Genomic DNA, 21,914 nt, shown 5'->3' with positions numbered 1-21,914 from the left:
ATATAACTTTTTATTGATATTTATAATTTAGATCTGTTACTTTACATCATAATAAATATTTACTTTTATTTGGCTGCAGTAGCACTATTTACACCGTGAAGGAAGAAGTGTACTATGACCTTAAGATTATGCGCTCCTGTAATACAAGTTCTTTTGTTCATCAGACCTGTTCTTGATATAACAACGGTAACTAAGAAGTTTTTAACCATTTCATCGATTAACAAACTTCCAATGTTTTGCAATATTTTTCATTATTTTGGTCATTAATTTGCAAACCTTAGAACCATGGAGTACTCGTATAAAAAAGAACGTCGCTCCTTCGGCCAGCAGCATAGTTTTCAAGACAAAGATGAGGTGATTTTCAACGAAACATCAAATCGCGAAATGTGCAAGGATTACATCCTACGAAATCCCGTCGACAGGATGACCCAGTTCACAAATCAAATGTCCGTTAGTGTGGCAAATACCGAGAGAGCCACCTTCAAGAATTGTGGTATAACCCACAATGAAGGTGGCTGGCCCAAGGACATAAATATGCAAGATCCCGAACAGACAGTGAGATATAAGAGGAAAATTGAAAAAGATGAAAACTACATAACACAGGTTATGAATCTAACGAAGCCCATGGAACACTACATCCATCAGAATAACGCGGTGAATATCTATGAGAATTACTTTGAGGATTTGGATCCTGCACCATTGCCGGAGCCCTGCAGGTCTCGTACGGTTAATGTTTATCGTGATCCGAATGCATTTAAGGTCCCGGTGACGCACTTGTCATGGTCTCCAGATGGTGGGATAAGACTAGCGGCGAGTCATTGTGACATGAAGTTCCAAGGGAATAAGTCTGGACAGTTGACCAATTCGTATATTTGGGAGATTGAGAATCCAAATGAACCTCTTGTAACGTTGGAACCGAAAGTTCCGTGTGTTTGTCTGGAGTACAATCAGAAGGATCCTACATCTTTGGTCAGTGGAATGTACAATGGACAGGTGGCTGCTTGGGATACACGTCATGGTCGTTATCCGGTGATGATAAGCGAACGTGAAGTTTGTCATCGTGATCCGGTGAACTCGATTCTGTGGAATAACTCCAAGAGTGGCACTGAGTTCTTTTCGGGATCTTCGGATGGTCAAGTTTTATGGTGGGACACTAGGAAATTGAATGAACCTTTGGACAAATTACTCATGGACCCTGTGAGAACAGACGAACAGGATCTGTCCCGATCCTATGGGGTATCGGTGTTGGAATATGAAACCACAATCCCAACACGGTTCATGTGTGGCACAGAGATGGGAATGTTGTTTTGTTGTAACCGCAAGGGCAAGACTCCAATGGAGAAGATTCAAATAAGGGTTCGGTTTTGACATGAACTCAGTTTGTGCATTCGTCATATTTGTTTGTTGTGTTTTATAGATGATGTGTCACTTAGGGCCAGTATACGCCATTACAAGGAATCCCGCATTTGTAAAGAACTTTTTAACGGTTGGTGATTGGACTGCCCGGATTTGGTCAGAAGATTGTCGAGAAAGTTCTATAATATGGACAAAGAGCAGTGCTGCAATGTTGACAGATGGGGCATGGAGCTATACAAAGTAAGTTAGTTGAAGGGGATTCTAAAATTTGATTTCATATCCTCGTAGAGTATCTCAATTTTTCGTAACTCGAATGGATGGAGTGTTAGATGCTTGGGACTTGCTGCAACAGCAGAATGAACCCGTTTTGAGTGTAAAAGTCTGTGACGAACCACTTTTGTGTTTGAGGACAAATGAGAATGGAAAGTACGTGAGCTGTGGCAGTCAAAAAGGTGCAACTTTCCTCATTGAAGTTTCTGAGAATATGCAGCATTCATCCAAGAATGATAAACCATTATTAACAGCGGTAATATTTTTCAAATACACAGGATCAGTTAGTGTAACGTTTATTTAAAAAAATATTTTTAACGTCTAGATGTTTGAACGTGAAAATCGTCGTGAAAAGATTCTTGAAGCTAAATCTAGAGAAATAAAACTTAAAGTAAAAGTTGCGCATGGTCCGGAACAAGGTGACCTGACAATGTTAAATGGAAAAGTAAATGTGCAGCCATTCAAAAGTAAGAATAAGTCTTCGAAACATAAGTTGAAAATTCTATACGTTTCCTTTAATTTTAAAGATGCCTGTGGACAAGCTGAAGCTGAATATTTTGCAGCTGTTGAACAGGAGAGACTTCGGCGGATGCCTGGCAACAAGCGTAGGTGATAAATTTACTGTGTTAATTTTTGAATTTTGAAGTATTTGGTTTTAATGTTCTGAATTTCAGAGGATGTGGATGAAACTGATTTGTCGGAAGCTGAAAGTTCTAAAGCTTAAACTTGTTGTTAAGCTAATTTTCAACATGCATATGTTTGAAATTATTTAAAGTTGTGTAATAAATTTTATGTTTATTTAAGTATGTTTGAAAGTTTTTGAGATTTTGAATAGAAAAGAGTATTTTTAATAAATTGAATTAAGTGTTACTACAGCCTTAGAACTAATTCGTTGTGACTTACTTCCAGTAGTTTAATGGCAGGAATGGAAGGTACCTGTTTAATTAATTTTAAACCTTCTTAAAAGTACCACAATCTTAAATAAATCTACTAAGCTGAAAACTTTGATTTAATAAATCTTTTTACCATTGTCTAAAGTATAACCTTTAAGGCTTTTCTGGTTGTCTGAAGTAATCCTAGTTCTTTAAATTTTGTGATTGGTGAAAACGTAATATTAAACTAATCGCTAAATCTAGACTTTATGACACATGAAAAGGATCCAATTTCAACCCACTATAGTGCCATTCTTCAAAAATAGTATATAAGATGTACCAGTTTCAAAGGGAGAAGTGTTTATATCGATAAACAACCAAAAGGGTGGAAAGACTGCGGGCTCTGATGATATACCAGCAGAATTCTATAGATAAGTTGCAGATACTTTTACAATATCTCTGACAGCAGTAATCAACCAGATCTTTGAGGAGGGTACCATTCCAAACCAGTTCAGCGATGCCTTATGATTTTCCCAATCCACAAGAAGGGAAGCACTGAAGATCCGAAAAACGACAGAGGAATCTCATTTTTGAAGTCCTCATATATTTAAATCGATCCTACTCAGGAGCTTAAATGAATGGATACATACTAATAATCTACTCAGTGATAGTTCCAAGCTGAGGATAGATAACGATACTCTACCGTCGATCACACATTTTGAACATCACTCGATTGCTGACTCGTTCTATCGAGAAATAAGAAACTATTTGTTTTTCTCGTTGACTTTAAAGCTGTTTTCGACACCGAAATAGGAATGTGGACTAAGTTCTGTAAAGTATTGCTAAATTTATACAAGACTACCATAGCATCAGTGTATGAGAGTGGTTCCAAACGAAATCGGAAGCTAGAAGAATCGGGCGCTCAGTTCAAGTTTGTTAGGACTTTTCATTGAAGATATAGTCGAAGTATTACCAGCAGGGTAGTACCCGTGGCACAATGGTTAGTGCGATGGACTGTAATGCGATCGATCCCTGCCTATGCCACCTAAAGTTTTTTCACGGGTACTGCCTCTTGCGAGGAATTGACATATTCTCCAAGAGTAACTCTTGTCATGAAAAGTGCTTTCTCAAATTTTCCGTTCGGATTCGGCTTAAAACTGTAGGAATGGTTGAGAATTGTCAGTCACTAGGCCCTAGTTCTCAAACGGACTATTGCGCCACCCAATTTAATTTAATTACCAGCAGGAATCTAGTACGCCAGGCGTTAACATTAAATCCCTTCTTTTTGCTGACAACATTGAGCAGGTTCAGGCTACATAAGGGACTTGAAAGTAAGGCATCTAGTATCTGATTGGCCAGCTGCCAAAAAAAATGCCTTCCAATTCAGGCAACTTTATGGAAAGTTGTCTGGAAAGTTAGTCAAGAAAAATCTCCATAACTATTAAGTCAAGTCAACTTTTTTCAAAATGACAACTGTTCATGTTTTTCAAGGAAGTGAAAGCTGAGCTGTTGAAGCAGATATTATTACTACTAATCATAGTTAACTTTTATTTTTAAATGTTGTAAATAATTCTTAAATATCTTGAATTTAAATTCAAATTCTGTAATTGTCAAAATTTACTTTTTAAATTCAAATCTGGCACTCACATTATACCAATCACCATCTTTTTTCTATTTATAAATTCGCCTTAAAAGTTTAACTGAAAATGTAAAGTAAATTACATACATTTTGGTATAAATACCTGTTAACGAAATAAAATCTTTTGGACTCTTATCGTACAACCCTTAGGAAAAATCGCTGTCTTTACAAATCTCGTCGTTGTATTTCGCTCGCTTTGATGGTCTTTATTCGAAAGCCATGCAAAGTTCTCGTTGTATTAAGACAAAGTCAGTAAGGTCAAATTTAAGAAAGTTGTTTTTTTTGGTACCGTTGATAATTCGATCAACGCATCAACCAGGATTTACCTATCCTTTCGATAAAGGGTTTAATGGAGATCTCCAGGTTGACGTTCAAGTCTTTTGATCGTTCAACTACTCTATAATTTATTTATTTTCAGCACAATTCCATTTAATGTTTACTGTAAAAGGGTTCCTTATGAATTTCAAAAGAAATAAGTAATATTTCTTTACAACACAAAAGACAAATCGTAATCCACTTGTAGCTTGTCTGAGGAGTGTTCTTTAGACAATAATGTGTTTGGTAATTCTTGTAATATGAATTTAAAGTAAAAATTTGTGAAGCAAAGTTCTGAATTTAAAATTCATGAATAGAGTTGGTGTAAAAATATAAATATCTAGGTGTCTGCTTTACTAAGAACTAGAGCATGGAAAAACATCTCACTGACAATCTTGTTAAGTCGAAAACAGCTTTAAACGTAGGATGGAAGCAATGCTTTAACAATAAAGAAGTACACATACCTGTAAATGCAGGGTCTTCAAAGCTGTATCGGAATCGGTTATGTTTTATGCTGCTTAAGCGTGGGGAGGTCGGAAATATGAACATATAGAAAAGATGCTCAGATTTTTACCTAAAACGGATTTTAAAGACTGGATAGAATTATCCGGGCAGATGGATGTTGACCTGAACTATAGTAACCTTGCCTCATGGGAACCAACTTGTTATCGCTTAATAGCTCGTCTGGATGAAGCCTCAATAGAACAATACGCAGAGCGAGCCAAAAGTTCACTTCACCATATAATTTACAGAAGACTAGCCTACGATCTCCGTGAAAGAAACTACTTCCACGACAAATATTCTATGAAAGAAATTTCGTAAGGAGTATTCCATATTCTTAACTTCAATCCTCACCTCGAGGACTTACCGATTTTGTGCAATTTAAAAGAGCGCCAGGATGTTTTTCATTTTTTTGAACGATGTGAGATATTGAGGGAAAAATATATCGTAGGTTGTCATTTTCTTTCGAATACTGAAACCATAAGCCTTCTACAGGAAAAGCATGTCACAAAGTTATATGCATATAAAAAACAGCACTTAAATATAGAAATTAAATTGTAAATGAAGAGTTTTAAACAGCTAACGCACGTTTCGTGTTTTTTTCACCATTAATCGCCTTACAAACAAAAAACGCTTGCTTGAATTTTATTATCAAAATGCGTGCTCTGTTGAGAAAGTTCATCGCCCGCTTTTTCCATTTTAAGGTCAATTTAATCGACTCATTGAAGCGGCTATTCGGGCTATTGTGACTAAGTTTCGCACAAAATTAACATTTTTGGACATTATAAGCCACCAACACACTTACTTAGAGTGCGAACTTAAGAAAATATCGCTGCTGTATCAGCCAGTGTTAATGATGATCATCAATTATCGATTCGTCGCAGCAATTGGACTTGTGTTACTCAACAACGTGAACAATTTTGCGGAAGGATTTAGGTGTAATGCCCTTCAAAATACAGCATCCAGAAAAAGTCACATTTTTTGCGGTTTATGGGCTGGTGGCATCATTGGACCGTATACTTCTTCAAGGATGATGCGAATCATAACGTAACTGTGAATTGCGAGCGCTACAGTGAGATGATATCCAACTTTTTTTGCCCAAAATGCAAGCTTGACTTCCATGACATGTGGTTTTAACAAGACGGTGCTACATGCCACACAGCATGCGCATCAATGCACTTATTCAGAGGTGAGTTCGGTGAACATTTTATTTCACGTTCGGGGCTGGTCAATTGGCCACCTAGATCGTGCGATTTAACGTCTTTGGATTATTTTTTGTGGGGCTATGTTAAAGCTCATGTGTATACAGACAAGCCCGCTTCAATTGACGCTTTGGAAGACAACATTGAAGCATTTATTCGTGACATACCAGCCGAAATTTATTAAATTGAGCTAAGCGAATGGACTGTTTAAGGCGCAGTCAAGGTCAAATTTTGATGATTAAAATCAACTGATTAGCTACATTTATCTCTGATTAAAAACTCAGCCTTAAATTTTTGTTTGCATAGTGCCTTCTATGGTTCTGAGAAACATTCTAAATTTGTATTACTGGATTCCAGATTTTCATCCCATTACATTTTGGGTCAATCAGGTCTTGTAACTGGCTATAACATTATTTTTGGTGGCCTTAATTAGAATGCGGTTTTTACATCACAATAACGTCAGATTTTTACGATATAACTTTTGAAAATAAAAAAAGAAGAAAACATGTAATTGAGATTTGATTTCAATAAAATTTGTTATCATTTTCCAAAATCATAATCCCTAAGTTCAATATTCAATTTAAATATTTTCAGTATTTCACAAAATTTAAGGAAACCCCCAAATTGTTTTTAGTCTTAGCCTACCCTTAAGAAAAATTAAGCTTAACTATGTATGCTAACGGTTTTTTTAAAAAAAAGGAAAACACAAAAGTATTGTGTTGTTCCGATAACGATTCTGGTTTCTAAAACAGGGCTATCACAAATACTTTTTTTAAATATATCTGAAAGCTTAATTGAATATTTTATATTTTAAATCAGTACCAAAAATCAACTTCAACACATATTTTACAAAACCATAAAAGCATATACATACCTAAGATTAAAGGTTTTTCAAAACTTCATATAGAGTTTAATGAAAACTCATAGCAAATTAGAAACTAGAACATGTAAACATTGCAAAATAGTTATAATTTTTGTCGAATAAGAACTATGTTTTGTCTTTGGTCTTAAGCATGGTATGCAGATCTAGCTAAAATTAAATTTCCATACAAAATTCTCTTCAAAACTTAGTCAAAGTAAAATTTAACAAAACATTTAAGACGATTGGTACGCAGCTCTTGCTAACATTTCATATTTTTGAAAGTATGTTTGTATTTTCATTTGGGCCCAAAACTGGGTCTTCCTACGTAGACTTACGTGCAGCATTTAATGGGTTTTTTTCATCTTTTGGTGTCATGCCTTCTTTATCAGCCCAGAAACAGTCGATCTCCTAGCATTTACCCCAGTTTCTGCCTTGATTTTACTAATGGAAAACTTTGAATTTAAAGCAGCTCTTACTATAGCACACCGTTCCTGAAATGATGTGGCTTTCTTGAATCTTCCTTTGTGGTTTTTTTCATACCTCTCTGAGTCCTTGAGGTATGTCTATACAACATTTCAACTCCTTCTAATTTACCTGGCTATTAAACGGATGGTTTTGCCGAGATCCCGATAAGCTCGAATTTTTCCTATTTTTTCTTGGTTTTACCCTTACCTCTTGACCCATACTTCTTGATTCTATCAAATTAATACTTGTACTAAGCCCAAGCAATCAGAGTATATTTTTGATGATCTGATTTAAAACAAGCTAATAGGTAAATTTGGATCTTGTCCCTAATCATGTAACACAAAAAAATAGGTACTTTTTATGGCATTCTTCGGAAAAACTGCCATAAAACATTGTTTTTTGCAATATAAACTTAATACATAGTTCATTCATTCCAAATTTGTGTTCTTCCAAAAAAAAACCTTAGGGTTTGAAAAATATCGTCAATTAAAAAACCAAAAAATCTTGTTCCTATTCATGTGACACGAAGTGTATTCTGTGTTTTTATTTTATATCGTGCTTATATATACATATCAAATGGACTTTAAAGAACATCACCTACATCTGTCAAAATTAAGCTTGGGTTTTAAGTTTTTAAGAAAAAACATGGACTAAATCTTAGCTCGAGCTGCGTACTAGCCTTTAAGGTTTAAAAACGTAATATTTTTGTTTCTTTTTAGAGGAGGTATGTATATTTCGAAAACCTGACCTCATAGAAAATATTAACGCAAAAGGACATCAGAATCTTTTGAAAAAGTATTGTTTGATTTTTGAAGAAGAAAATAATCCTGTGGGAGATTTCATTACTTATTCACTCGCATTTTGTCAGGTAAGACATCACTGAAACAGTGAAGAAATGTTAAAATAACTATTTTTGAATTTGTTTTATATGAAAAAATGAAACCGTAAACTTTATTTAAAAGTATAAATAAAAGTTTCCTGGCACTCATATTGCGATAATTATTATTTATTTACGCGTATCTATCAAATAAAAAAGTTCCTATATCTCCTAAAATTGAGAATCGATATTATTAAGGTCCTTGTGGAAATAGAATTAGATGCAATGACGCAAAATTTTAAACAACCAAAAAATTTATTAAAGGTGTCCAAAATTTAACCTTTGTTAACTAGTAAATTGATAATCGCTTTTTAATAAAACACAAGCATATCCAATCATGTTTAAAAAGTGCCAGTTCGTGAAAATATAATTGAAGAGATGTCCTTCATATTTAGCAAATTGCTTAAAGTTAAAAGTTAAAAAAAACATTCCGTGATTTTAACTTAATCAAATTCTTAAGAGATAATAAGATGTTAAAATCTTTTCAAATTAGTTAAATCACCTTTTTAGCCTAGTAATATGCTAAAAATGGATTTAACAGCTTACTTAATCGTTATAAAAAGTGCACCACTATTTTTGAATGTTTTATATGAAAAATTGAAACCTTAATTAAAAGAAGAAATAAATGTTTCCTCGCCCTAAAATTGCTATAATTGTCATATTTTTACGAATATCCATCAATATCGGTAATTTGTTAGTAAAAGTTAAGCTTATATCTCTTAAAATTGAGAACTTCATATAGATATTATTAAGGTCCTTCTGCAAATTCACTTATTTTACTTCTACAAGATACAAATTCGATCATTTAAATCCTATCAAAAAACGTCTAGAATTCCATGCCTATTCTATTCTGACAGCATAGCCATTCGTTGCCACCGAATATTTCAACCTGGCAGTTCTTTTTTTTTCAAACTACCACCAACTTCACATGATAACACGAATCTGTCAAAATAATTATATTCATAGTGATAAGTGAATTAAATTAGAAAAAACCTAACCGCGATTACTGCACGTTTTTCTATTAATAGAAACGATTTTGTAACATTTTTTCAATCCACATTGTGCAATAAAACATATTCTTCCAAGAATCTCATCTTCATTAGGAGATTTAATTAGTTGTTTCCGAGAAATCCTAACTTTGAATCGCATCTACCAGCAAGCAACAAACAGCCTACCTACCTGCCAAGCAAGTTCTCTGCCTGCCTACGTGACTGATTGCCAAAGACCTATGGATGAATTTTTCACCAAGCCTCCCCATCTGCGCATCGACCTGTGAGCAGTAGTTTCTTTCGTGAGAACAAAAAACATTAAACAATCAACTTCCATCGACTCAACGTCGACACCTCGTCCACAACACAGAGAATCAGTAGTTCCTCATTTATCAAAGTCAGTCTCATTCTCAGTCTGACTCTCAACCGAGTTTTGTGAAAGTCGTTTGTCGTGTTGTGAATGTTTTTTATTATTAGAAGGAAGAAAAATATTTTGTTCTTTGTTTAAATAAATAAAAGAAAAACACAAAAAAATAGAATCTCATTTAACGCTATGCTTGAAGTAGCAACACCACTGCCCGCTGCGGCTCAACCTGGAGTCGTCGTTGTACGAGCCAAACCCAAGAAAGTATTCAAACCCAAGGCGAAGATCAATCGCATCCCGCAGGAGCTTCTCGATGATCCCATCCTGCAGAAGGCCATCGAACGTCTGCCATGGAACTACAATTTCGAAATTCACAAAACCATCTGGAGAGCTAGGGAGCTGAAAGCCAAGCGGATCGCCCTACAGCTGCCCGAAGGTCTTCTCATGTATTCCATCATAATTAGCGAAATTCTGGAGCGCTTCACCTCCGCCGACACAGTGATCATGGGCGATGTAACCTACGGAGCGTGTTGCGTCGACGATTACACAGCGAAGGCTTTGGGTGCAGACTTGCTGGTGCACTACGGTCACAGTTGTCTGATTCCGGTCGACCAAACGACAGGCATTAAGGTGTTGTATGTTTTCGTCGACATTAAGATCGATCCACTGCATTTCTTGGACTCAGTGCAGATCAATTTCAAGCCCGAAGACGGACAGATTGCTTTGGTGAGTACGATTCAGTTTGTTACCACCCTGCAGGCCGCCTCCGCTGAGTTGAAAGAGAAAGGCTATGATGTGATCGTTCCTCAAGCGAAACCACTCAGTCCGGGCGAGATTCTCGGCTGTACCTCGCCTCAGATGCCACAGACCACAAAAATTATCATCTATCTCGGTGACGGCAGGTTCCATCTGGAGTCGGCTATGATTGCAAATCCCCGGTTAAAGGCGTACAGATACGATCCTTATGACAAGAAGTTTACACTTGAAGAGTACGACCACAAGGCCATGCAGAGCATCCGCTGGGACCACATAAAGCGGGCGAAGAACGCCAAGAAAATCGGCATAATCCTAGGAACGTTGGGGCGCCAAGGCAGCAGTCGCGTGTTGCGGTTCCTCGAGCGTCGTCTGCACAACAAAGGCTTCCAGACATCGGTGATTCTCCTATCCGAGATTTTCCCACAGAAGTTGGATCTATTTGGGGCCGACATCGATGCCTTCGTCCAAATTGCCTGCCCGCGTCTCTCGATTGATTGGGGAAGTGCCTTCAGCAAGCCACTGCTCAACCCCTACGAACTATCCGTTGTGTTGGGTGATGTCGAATGGACGCCCAACAATCTGGAGCCAGACAATGCATATCCCATGGACTTCTATGCCTCCGGCAGCCTCGGCCCTTGGACACCCAATTTCAAACCTCCAGCCATAGGTGAATGTGAGAACAAGCCCTCAGCTAAGTGCTGTGGTCGTTGCACTCGCGGCGAGATGGAAAAGGAAGCTCTAGCAGCTGAGGATCTTCTCGACTTTAAGAAGGGATAAGGAGAATTTAAAAAAAAAAAAAACGAAAGGCTTTATCAGGGCTTTGTTTTTTGAAGTCCCTTAACTTTTATTTGCAGTACAATTTTAGAATAAATTTTGCTTATATTTTTTTTTTAAACTATTTTCTTATCCGAAGTTTTGTTTATAAACGGAAAAATAAGAGATAATTATGTAAATAGCGGTTTTGTATGTTATAAATGCATACATATATTATGTATATTACTATAATAGGTATATTATATATGTAAAATCTATTAAGCAATAAATAAACAAACAAGTTGTGAAAAGAAAGAATTATTTTTGTTTCTCCTTGACTTTGGATGGTGCTTCGACTAAATGATAGGTCGTTAGTTCAAGAACAAAGGAATTCCGCTCTGGTTTTGGTTTCTTTTTTTAGTCGGTAAGTTTTAAATCGCTCGTGTATAAGAAGGTGAGTGACTAATCAAATGTAATTGTGATATGGAATTTATCGTTTTACCGGTGGGTAAAGGTCTTTTCTTTTTTTAAATGAACAAAACTCCGAAGAAAGCTTTAATATCGGTTATGGTGTTTTCTGGATCTTTTTTATTTTGTTATTATTTTCTGAAACATTTGTTTATATTATTTTTATGATGATTCATGCATAATACGGCTTGTTATGCCTATATTCGTTTTGATTTTGTTTAGTTATCAATTAACATTGGACTTTATTCATTCCGGTTTAGCTGAATGGCAGAAATAATAAAAATATTTGTTTTAGGTGGCATACATTCAAGGTAAAACCAGAAATACAAACCAAATAAATTGCAAAATATCATAATTGCTTGCATCAGCTGTGGGCTGTTTTCTTGTTTTGTTTTATTGTTGGTTCTTTGAAGATATTCCTTCCGCTATTTTGCATTAAATTTTGATGTTTGACTATTTTTGATAGCTTAATTCAAATCGGTATCAAGGAACAGGTTGGTTTGGAGTAGACAAAAATACAAGTATGTAATGGCTTGAGTTGATTTTGTATAAAGATTATACGACTTAAAAAAAGTTAAGTTTTGAAAATTATTCCTTCTAAAGGTAATGGTTTAGCGTACAAAAGAATGATGCGTACAAATATTGGCCATTGGGACAAGTATTGAAATACCCTTTTTTAATCGGTTGTGCAATTTAAGTTTTAAGGCACTGCGCACAATATATTGTTCTAATTATGCCCACTTTTGGACAAGTATGGTACCACTTAATAAGGATCAAAGGTATGTGGATACAACCTAAATAAATACTACATAAGTATGTAATAGGTAATTGTCCGAATTTGTTGTTTTACGAGTTTTATACATTAAAATGTTGAGTGAATTTAGGGTGGACTTTAGTAACATTCATGGTTTAAGAAAGAACTGCTATGCCACATACAGTGTCGAGCATAAGTCAGGGTACTCAAAGTGCCATGTCATTAAAAGCTTTGAAAGAAAAGAAAACTTAAGGACTTAATTTTCATGCATCAAGTTATTTAGTATGATAAGACCTTATTCTTTGTTTTACCAATAAAAAAAATTCAAAACCAAATTCTATTTTCTAGCAAAAAATAATAAAACCTTGAAATCTATGAAAAAAGTAGTGCAAAAGTCTAGGTACTTCTGCACTTTACTAGTTTTAAATGTTTAAATTTGTAACGGTCCTGTTGGCTTTGTTTTTTTTTTTTTTACATGAAGCTTGTAATATGACATGTGTGTGTCAATCAGTATAAAGCGATCGGTCGTGCAGGTTAAGGTTAAAGAAATTTTGTTTTTTAAAACCAAAAAAGCGATGGTTAGAAAAGAATAAACGGTAAATGAGCGTCAAATTATTATTAATTGTCATGAGCAATTTAAAAGTTATGCGGATATTAATAAAATAGTTGGACGACCCAAATCTACCATACAAAATGTGATTAACCGTTACAATAAAGAAAACCGAATCGAAAATAAAGTCAGGTCTGGTCGTCCGCGCAAGCTTACAGAAAGAGATGAACGAAAATTCGCGAGTATAATAAAAAAAGATCCATTCCAAAAGTGCTCCAAAGTTTGCTACCGATATACAAACAAGGCGAAGCCTTGAATCCTAATAACATATTTAAAAATGTGAAACACGGTGACGGTGGTGTAATGGTATAGGGGTGTATGTCATCCAGTGGTGTCGGGAATTTGACAATAATTGATGGAATTATGAATAAGGAAGTTTATTTGAACATCTTAAAACAAGACTTACAACAAAGTGCAGAGAAAGTTGGGATCGTAGACACATATTACTTCCAACAGGATAACGATCCCAAGCATACGGCTACAAATGTAAAGTTGTGGTTCTCCTACAACACGCCCCACATGCTAGTTACATCACCCCCCCCTCAAAAATCTTAACCCAATCGAACATTTATGGGATGTCTTAGAGAAACGACTTCGAAAACACAATATAACGAGCAAAACCCACCTTAAAGAGCTCCCGGTATCAGAATGGCAATTAATAGGGTCAGATGTCACGCGAAAACTTGTGAACTCTATGCCAAATTGTTTTAAAGAGGTTATTAGGCTCAAAGGTTTTCCCACAAAATATTAGGTAATTATATTCTTAACATAAAAAATTCGAAACCGAATTAAATTCTTTTATCCTTCTAGGGTACCAAGACTTTTGCACTATTGTTGTTAGGGACTACTACTTTTATTTTAACTTTTTTGAGATCCTTGAAGGATATTTTTATGTTTTTCTTGTGTTAATTTGTGTCTTTATATCATTTACACAACTCATTTTTCAAGAATACCCACACGGGTACCAAGACTTTTGCTCGACACTGTATGTCCACACTGTATCAAACAGGCCAGCTGTTTTGGCAATGAGTGAAGCTCAAATAGTTGAAGATTTCGATCATTCGGAATTCAATCTAAATGGGTATAACTTAGTGCCATTATTTTTTCCTCATCATGGATTAGCCGTGTATATAAGAAATTATGTTGCATACCAACTTCAGCCACAATATGGTTTGTGCTCTAACACAAACTTTAACTTCATTTGGTTAAAATTTACGGTACATAAGCGCATCATCTACGCATGTTTTTTATATCGAAGTCCAAATCTGGACAGAAATTCAACTTTTAACGAATTTGATGCTCTATCCGACTTCATTCAAAGAATTGCTGCCCATTATCCTCACACTGAAATCGTCATTGCGGGTGATTTTAATGTACACAATTCTCCTTGACTTCGTTATTCTGGCCAGTAAACACCGGAAAGAAGGTATGTTGAGGTCTTTGCTGAGTTAAATCAATTAACTTAGCTTGTCGATGAGCCAACTCGAATCCCTGACGTTGCAGGTCAATCCGCCAACACCCTAGACTTGTTTCTTACCTCTGACCCTAATAAATACACAATCAGTGTATTACTGCCTCTAGGCACATCAGTCCATTGTATCGTATCTCCAAAACTCTCATGTCTAAGAAAACCAGTTAAAGAAAAAACTCCTATGAGAACCGTTTGGAATATGAGAAAGCCAACTGATACGGTTTCAATGAATTCTTCAGGAACTTTAACTGGTCACTATGCTTCCTCGAGAGTGACGTAGATTCCAGCGCAGATATGGTTACAAATTTAATTCTTTGTGGAATGAGAAATTTTATCCCGAATAGCGTAAAATTTATCAAACCTTAAGAGAACTCATAGTTTCATTTGAGCTGAGATGTAAGCTGTTAATTCACCGCTACCTGAGAGTGACTTGAGTCCCCCTGTTCTGGAGAACGTAAACGATGTTATGGAACAAATCTTCTTTCGCACTCGTGCAGTTGCAAGAGTACTGAAAGACCGTGACATACACAAATCCGCTGGCCCGGATGGTATCTCCCCAATTTTTCATCGCTGGCAAAACCACTGCGTAATCTTTTCCATTTTTCCTACTCTACAGGTCTCTTTCCGAGCGGATGGAAAACAGCATTTGTACAGCCTTTCCCTAAAAAAGTCGAATGCTCCTCCTCCTCCAACTATCGTCCAATAGCACTCACGTCCCTTCTATCCAAGGTCATGGAAACGCTGATTAATTATAAGCTCAAGAAATATCTCGAAGAACGGAAGCTTCTTAATGACCGACAGTATGGCTTTCATAGCAATAGGTCCACTGGTGATCTCATGGTTCATCTCACCGAACAGTGGAACAAATGTTTACATCGTTTTGAAGAAAGTAAGATTATTGCACTTGATATTTCAAAAGCATTTGATAAAGTTTGGCACCAAGCTCTCTAATCGAAAATGCGAGCTTTTGGTATTGATGACTCTCTTCTTCGTTGAATTAGAAATTACTTTTCTAACCATTCAATACAAGATGTATTGGATGGTTCCAAGTCTGAAATTCATAAAATAAATGCTGGTGTTCCCCAGGGCTCCGTTTTGTCTCCGACTATCTTTCTTATATTCATAAATGATGTTATGTCTGCCACTTCTAATCCATTAAACTCTTTCGCCGACGACAGTACCAGCTTCTCATACTCGTTTCTAGATTCACATCCTTGTCCTTCGGATGTGGAACTTAAACGGAGGCGTATGATAAGCTCATTAAATTCTGATCTCGACAGCATTGTACAATGGGGAATCAAAAACCGTGTAGAATTGAATGCTTCGAAAACTCAATGCTGTCTCCTGTCGTTAAAGCATAACCCACCCCCGATGCCGCTATCCATGAGCGGCACTTGCATCGAAGAAACTAATACACTTTCAGTACTCGGTATGTATATCACAGATCACCTCTTATGGAATGATCACATATTCGATATTGCCAAAAATGCTGCTAGGTACTTAGGATTTCTCCGACGGTGCAAGAAATGTTTCACCCTTTCTCATCTGGCCTTCATCCGTCCAAAGCTTGAATATAATTCGCATATCTGGGCAGGTGCCCCTAAAACAAGTTCAAAACTCTTGGATAGAATACAAAAAAGAGCTTTAGAAATGATAGGCGATAAAACTATAATCGAAACATTTACATCGCTAGAACACCGCCACAATGTTTCATGCCTTTCGTTGTTTTATCGATATTTTTACAAACATTGTTCTGTCGGATTAGCCAGTTGCATTCCACCCCTTAAACGATTCAGCCGTAATACTCGCACTTCCAAGAATGCTCATCAGTTTACCCTTGAGCTCAATTTCTGGCGTACTGTCAAGTATAGAGATTCTTTCTTATATCGCACATCGAGAATGCGGAATGCATTAGCCAACTCTGGTCTTCCCTCAAATTTTGATATTTAAAACTTTAAGACTAATGTGCACCGGTATCTCCTCTTAAATCCTTCCCTATTTTCCTAATACGCGCACTGTGTTTAAATAGAAACATATAAAGGGTACTAATAACCCCTTGAGTGCCTGTAAATTATAACAAAAAAAGAGCGTAAAAAAAACTGTCAATTCGATTTTTCTCAAAATTGGTCTGAATGTTGAAAACAATATTTGTTATAAGATAAAAAAACCGTTAGTTGGATTTTTTTCCAAAAATATACTTGTTTTGTATTACGTTACAATATATAATATAAAATTTAATTCAAGTCCCTAGCGTCATTGGTTCATGAGATATTTAGGGTTAACTAAAATTTTCACCTTTTTAATAAACTGCTATGGTAAAAAAATTACCCACGCAATTTTCTGGAGAGCCCTTTCTGCATCTTTCTGCCTTATTATCTGTATAACAAAATTTATTTGAAATCGATATCTCTTCTGGTTCTTGAGCTATGGACGACGAAAAAACGTCGCGAACGTACGGACCTACGTACACACGCACGCACAGACATCTTTCTAAAAATCTTTTATTTCGACTCTAGGGACCTTGAAACGTCGAAAAATGTCAAAATTTTCAATTTGACAAATCGGACCCATTACAATAACTTCCTATGGGAAGTACCCCTTCAAATTTTAGCCATATTCTTAAATGTAATAATACCCGTTTTCAAAATAATTTTAAAATGTTGTTATAATATATTTAAAAAAAAACTTGATGTTATAAGGTTATAAGACGACGATTTCTTTATAAGAACAAGAAATTGCTTTTATATTGTTTTAGGTTTTCTTTTTAGAATAAATACTTTAGCGTTTCTTTAAACTTTATGTAAGGCACGTGAACGCTAATAAAATAACTAATACAGATTTTTTGAAAAAAAAAAAATAAAATATAATAATAGACAAATAAATAAAATAGAGAAAATATTGAAAATAGGAATTACTTACTTTACTTAAGGTGCCGCTACAGTCCTGTGTGAACTAGGGCCTCACCCAACAAACTTCTCCATCTAGCTCGGTCCCTAGCTAGATGTCTCCAGTTTCGCGCTCCAAGTTGGGTGAGGTCACCTTCCACTTGTGCGCGCCACCTGATCCGCGGTCTTCCTCTACTGCGCTGTCCTGTGGGTGCGGATTCGAAGACTTTCCGGGCCGGAGCATTGGTTTCCATGCGCTCTACGTGACCCAGCCATCTTAGTCGTTGGACTTTTACTCTTCTGGCTAAGTCTACGTCGCTATACAGCCCGTACAGTTCGTCGTTCCATCTTCTCCTCCACTCCCCTTCGATGCATACGGGACCGTAGATCACACGAAGAACTTTTCTCTCGAAGCGACCCAAGGTGCTTTCATCCGCTTTTGTCATGGTCCATGCTTCTGCATCGTATAGCAGGACGGGGATGATAAGGGTCTTATATAGCAACACTTTGGTCCCTCGAGAGAGGACTTTACCACTCAATTGCTTTCTTAGTCCAAAGAAACAGCGGTTAGCAAGAGTTATTCTGCGTTTGATCTCAGGGTGTTGTTTTCTGCGTTTACAGCGGAGCCTAGGTAGACAAAGTCCTTGACTACCTCAAAGTTACGTCTGTCGATTGTGACGTTTTGACCAAAACGTCGGTGTTGTATGTCCTTTCTAGACGACAGCATGTACTTTGTTTTGCCCTCATTAACCGTTAAACCCATTTTTGCCGCTTCTGCCTCAATACTCACAAAAGCCCCATTGACATCACGCTGAGTTCTTCCGATTATGTCAATGTCATCAGCATATGCCAGTAATTGGACTGACTCTTGAAAGATAGTGCCTCTAGTGTTGACTTGTGAGCTCTGCACTATTCTTTCAAGCACGATGTTAAAAAAATCGCATGACAGCGCATCACCTTGTCTAAAGCCTTTTTTGACATCGAAAGGTTCTGTTAAGTTGTTTCCAACCTTTATGGAGCAGCGTGAATTCTCCATGGTCATCCTGCACAAACGGATGAGTTTGGCAGGGATGCCAAAACTAGACATGGCTCTATACATCTCGTCCCTGTAGATGCTGTCATATGCGGCCTTGAAATCGATGAAAAGATGGTGGGTGTCGATTTGGTGTTCTTGAGTTTTTTTCCAGGATCTGCCGTAATGTGAATATTTTATCAACTGTGGACTTTCCTGGTCTAAAACCACACTGATAAGGACCTATCAGTTTGTTGACGATGGGCTTTAGACCTTCACATATTACGGCAGAGAAGATTTTATAGGCGATGTTAAGTAGACTTATTCCTCTATAGTTGGTGCAGTTTAGAGGGTCTCCTTTTTTCAGGATCGGGCAAACAATACTGAGGTTCCATTCATCGGGCATGTTTTCTTCCGACCATATCTTACAGATAAGTTGGTGCATGCTCCTAACCAGCTTATCCCCAGCTGCTTTAAAGAGCTCGGCATTCAAGCCATCTGCTCCAGCGGCTTTATTAGACTTCAACTTAGTTATGGCAATCTTTACTTCGTCTAAGTCGGGAGGACGGGATTGTTGGCTGTCGTCGTCTATATCGAATGGGTCATCCTGCCTGACAGCGGAATTCAGTTCTTCATCGCCGTTATACAGTCTGCAGAAATGGTCCTTCCATATCCTCAGCATTGACTACGGTTCCACAATGATGTTTCCACTTTCGTCTTTGCAGCCTTCGGTTCTAGGTTTATGTACCTGTGAATTTCGTTTCACCTGTTCATAAAACTTTCGAACTGCATTCCTGCTTTTAAACCTCTCAACATCTTCGACCGCACGCTTCTCATGCCCTCTCTTTTTCCTTCTGAGAAGTCGGCGTTCCTCTCGCCTCTTCTGCTCATAGAGCTCACGAGCAGCTCTCGTCCTTTTATGCAGCGCCGTTTGGCTGCATTTGCCTGCCGACATTCCTCATCAAACCAGGGGTTCCTTGTTGGTGGCTGTTTGAAACCTAGCACATCAGAGGCGGCTTCTCTGATTGCATCTTGGCAATGTTGCCACTGGTTTTCGATACATTGTGTTGGCGGCAAAGAACTTCGAGAGAGGTTACTTGTAACTCGGTCGGAAAAGGATTTGGCGATCTCTGGCGATTGTAGCCGTTCGACGTTGTATCTTCTCCCAGCACCTCCCTGTCTTGCCTTGGGTCTGGAAATCCGAAGTGCTACCTTGGCTACAACGAGGTAGTGGTCCGAGTCGATGTTAGCTCCTCGGAAAGTTCGTACATCCATGATGCTGGAAGCGTGTCTGGCGTCGATCGCAATATGGTCAATCTGGTTGACGGTAGATTGATCTGGAGAAGTCCAAGTTAGTTTGTGGATGTTGAGGTGTGGAAAACGCGTACTGGCTACCATTACGTTTCGCCCCACAGCAAAATCTATGAGCCTGAATCCATTGTCGGAAGTGTTGTCGTGCAGGCTGTTCTTCCCAATTATTCCACCAAAGATGTCTTCCCTTCCTAGCTTGGCATTAAAATCGCCCAGGACTATTTTAATATCGTAGCTAGGGCACTGCTCATATGTTTTGTCTAAGAGCTCGAAGAACATATCTTTGGTGTTATCGTCTTTCTCTTCTGTGGAGGCGTGCGCGTATATCAGGCTAATGTTGCCGAATTTAGCCTTGATGCGGATGGTCATAAGGGGCTCATTGATGCACCTATAGCTCAAGACTTCTTGCCTAAGTCTGGCTCCGATGACGAATCTGCATCCAAATAAGCGCTGTTGGTTTTCGTGGTAGCAGTCACCATAGTAGATATCGCAGTTTTTCATCCTCTTTTTGCCCGGCCCATTCCATCGTATTTCCTGGATGGCGGTGATATCTGCTTTATATCGTTCTAGGGCCTCCGCTAATTCTTCGGCCGCACGTGGTCTGTTAAGGGACCTAACATTCCACGTGCATATCCGAAGTTCGTTTGCGTTGGTTGTCAACAGTAAATCCGTCCATATCCGAGGCTTGTTGGTGCTTCGCAACTATGAAAGCTTTTACGTGGCCAGGAAGTCACCCCGACGCACAACCTCCAACCTGGAGGGCCAGATCCTAAGTATAACTCCAAGGATGGGGAGCCAGATAAAACCACTCCTTACAGGCCTGGGCTTCGAGTAAGTCGAAGAAGCCCTAACAGTTCAGGTTGTTTGATTCTTATTATCTTATATGATAAACTAGCTTTTACCAGCGATTTCGTCCGTATAAACTATTTTTTTTTTAAATAATAGTATGAAAAAACCTGGGTAGTCATTCCGTAATTTTCAAAACGATATCGTCAATAATTTGCTTCACGTAACTTTATCACTATCGTCTCGTTCAATCGTTTTCAGTATAAGTTCGTCGAGTATATTTAAAATGTCAAAGGAAATCAACGAAATTCCATGAAAAAAAAGCTGATATCGTTTACCATTGTTATTAACAATGCAATGTGCCATTAGCACATCTTTGTATTTGCAATAAAATAACCAGCATTGATCATTTGCTTCAATTTTACTTTAAAAACAATGTATTACTTCTGTCTGTCTGCTCTGGTCTTGTCAATAGTTTAGTTTAAAAAAATGACTGATTCTACAAGTCGTTGCTTAAGTAGCTTTCAATAAAAAGATAATTTTATTATAATAAAGAATTGCAAGGCTCGAAAACCATAAGCAAACTAATATCGAAACTGTTGGCAACCACTTTTTTCTAGAAATCTGAAATTTATTGTAAAATACACCAGGGGTGGAATCGGCTAAGGTGATCGTTGATAAATGACAATCAAAATGATGGAATTTGTTCTACGCAAGGTGATAGTCAAATTGATACCTAAAAAGCTGTCACAAAAAAATGTGACAGTCAATTTCAAACAAATATGTTTATTCCGAATAGAGCTACCAGACGTTTACACAAACGAGTGGAATATTTTCTTAGTTCACTTTGTTTCTTTAAAAAAACACATTCCTCTGACCAACAAAGCTTACGACATTCGAAAAAGTAAGAAAAATAAGAAATTTTATTCAAAATAAGCCAATTTGCCGCTTTTATTTAGATGTTTTATAAGAATCAATTTAAAATTTCACCAAGCCAACAATGAATTTTGACAATTTGATTCTAAAATTGTTCAATCGAATTGAATTGAGTTGAATCATCTTACACAGACGGAATGAAAATGATAGTCAATTTGACTATCAAAAAATTGATAATCAACTATCACCTTAGCCGATTCCACTCCAGGATATTTTTCAAAGACGTCTATTGATTTAAAAAAAATTCTTAATATTTTTATTAAAACTGCAGATCTCATGTCGTTTTCTTAAAAGAGATTTTTATTTCATTTAAGCCTTAACTATTGGAAGAACAAAGTTCGTAGCTCTCTAGCTATAATCCACTCCGTATGTATAGTACTTTAACGGTTTACCATGCTAAGAAAAATAACAGACGACTATTGTGAACTCCACCAAATCAAGCTTTTCACCACATTAATAT

At 37.1% G+C, this 21,914-nt stretch overlaps 2 protein-coding genes across 3 annotated transcripts; both read left to right on the top strand.

Moving 5' to 3' along the window:
• Positions 1-203: 203 nt before the first annotated feature.
• On the top strand, positions 204-2,434 carry LOC129940268 (dynein axonemal intermediate chain 2). Of its 2 annotated transcripts, none has more exons than XM_056048552.1 (6): positions 204-1,356; positions 1,418-1,596; positions 1,645-1,882; positions 1,952-2,093; positions 2,154-2,231; positions 2,301-2,434. In XM_056048552.1, the coding sequence occupies exons 1-6, from the start codon at positions 286-288 to the stop codon at positions 2,348-2,350; spliced, it is 1,758 nt and encodes a 585-aa protein (XP_055904527.1). In that variant the 5' UTR covers positions 204-285; the 3' UTR covers positions 2,351-2,434. The 2 variants fall into 2 exon arrangements, with proteins under 2 accessions (XP_055904527.1, XP_055904528.1); XM_056048553.1 differs by having other exon boundaries at positions 2,154-2,235.
• A 6,889-nt stretch (positions 2,435-9,323) lies between these two features.
• LOC129940377 (2-(3-amino-3-carboxypropyl)histidine synthase subunit 1) lies at positions 9,324-11,539 on the top strand. Its single transcript, XM_056048693.1, has one exon. It carries the CDS (start codon positions 9,902-9,904, stop codon positions 11,243-11,245), a length of 1,344 nt encoding a protein of 447 aa, XP_055904668.1. The 5' UTR covers positions 9,324-9,901; the 3' UTR covers positions 11,246-11,539.
• Positions 11,540-21,914: the final 10,375 nt, after the last annotated feature.

The sequence above is a fragment of the Eupeodes corollae genome, chromosome 1 (assembly GCF_945859685.1).
Source record: "Eupeodes corollae chromosome 1, idEupCoro1.1, whole genome shotgun sequence".
Classification (NCBI taxonomy): Eukaryota; Metazoa; Arthropoda; class Insecta; order Diptera; family Syrphidae; genus Eupeodes; species Eupeodes corollae.
The sequence above is the reverse complement of the archived record's forward strand: the minus strand, read 5'-3'. Positions and strand labels throughout refer to the sequence as shown.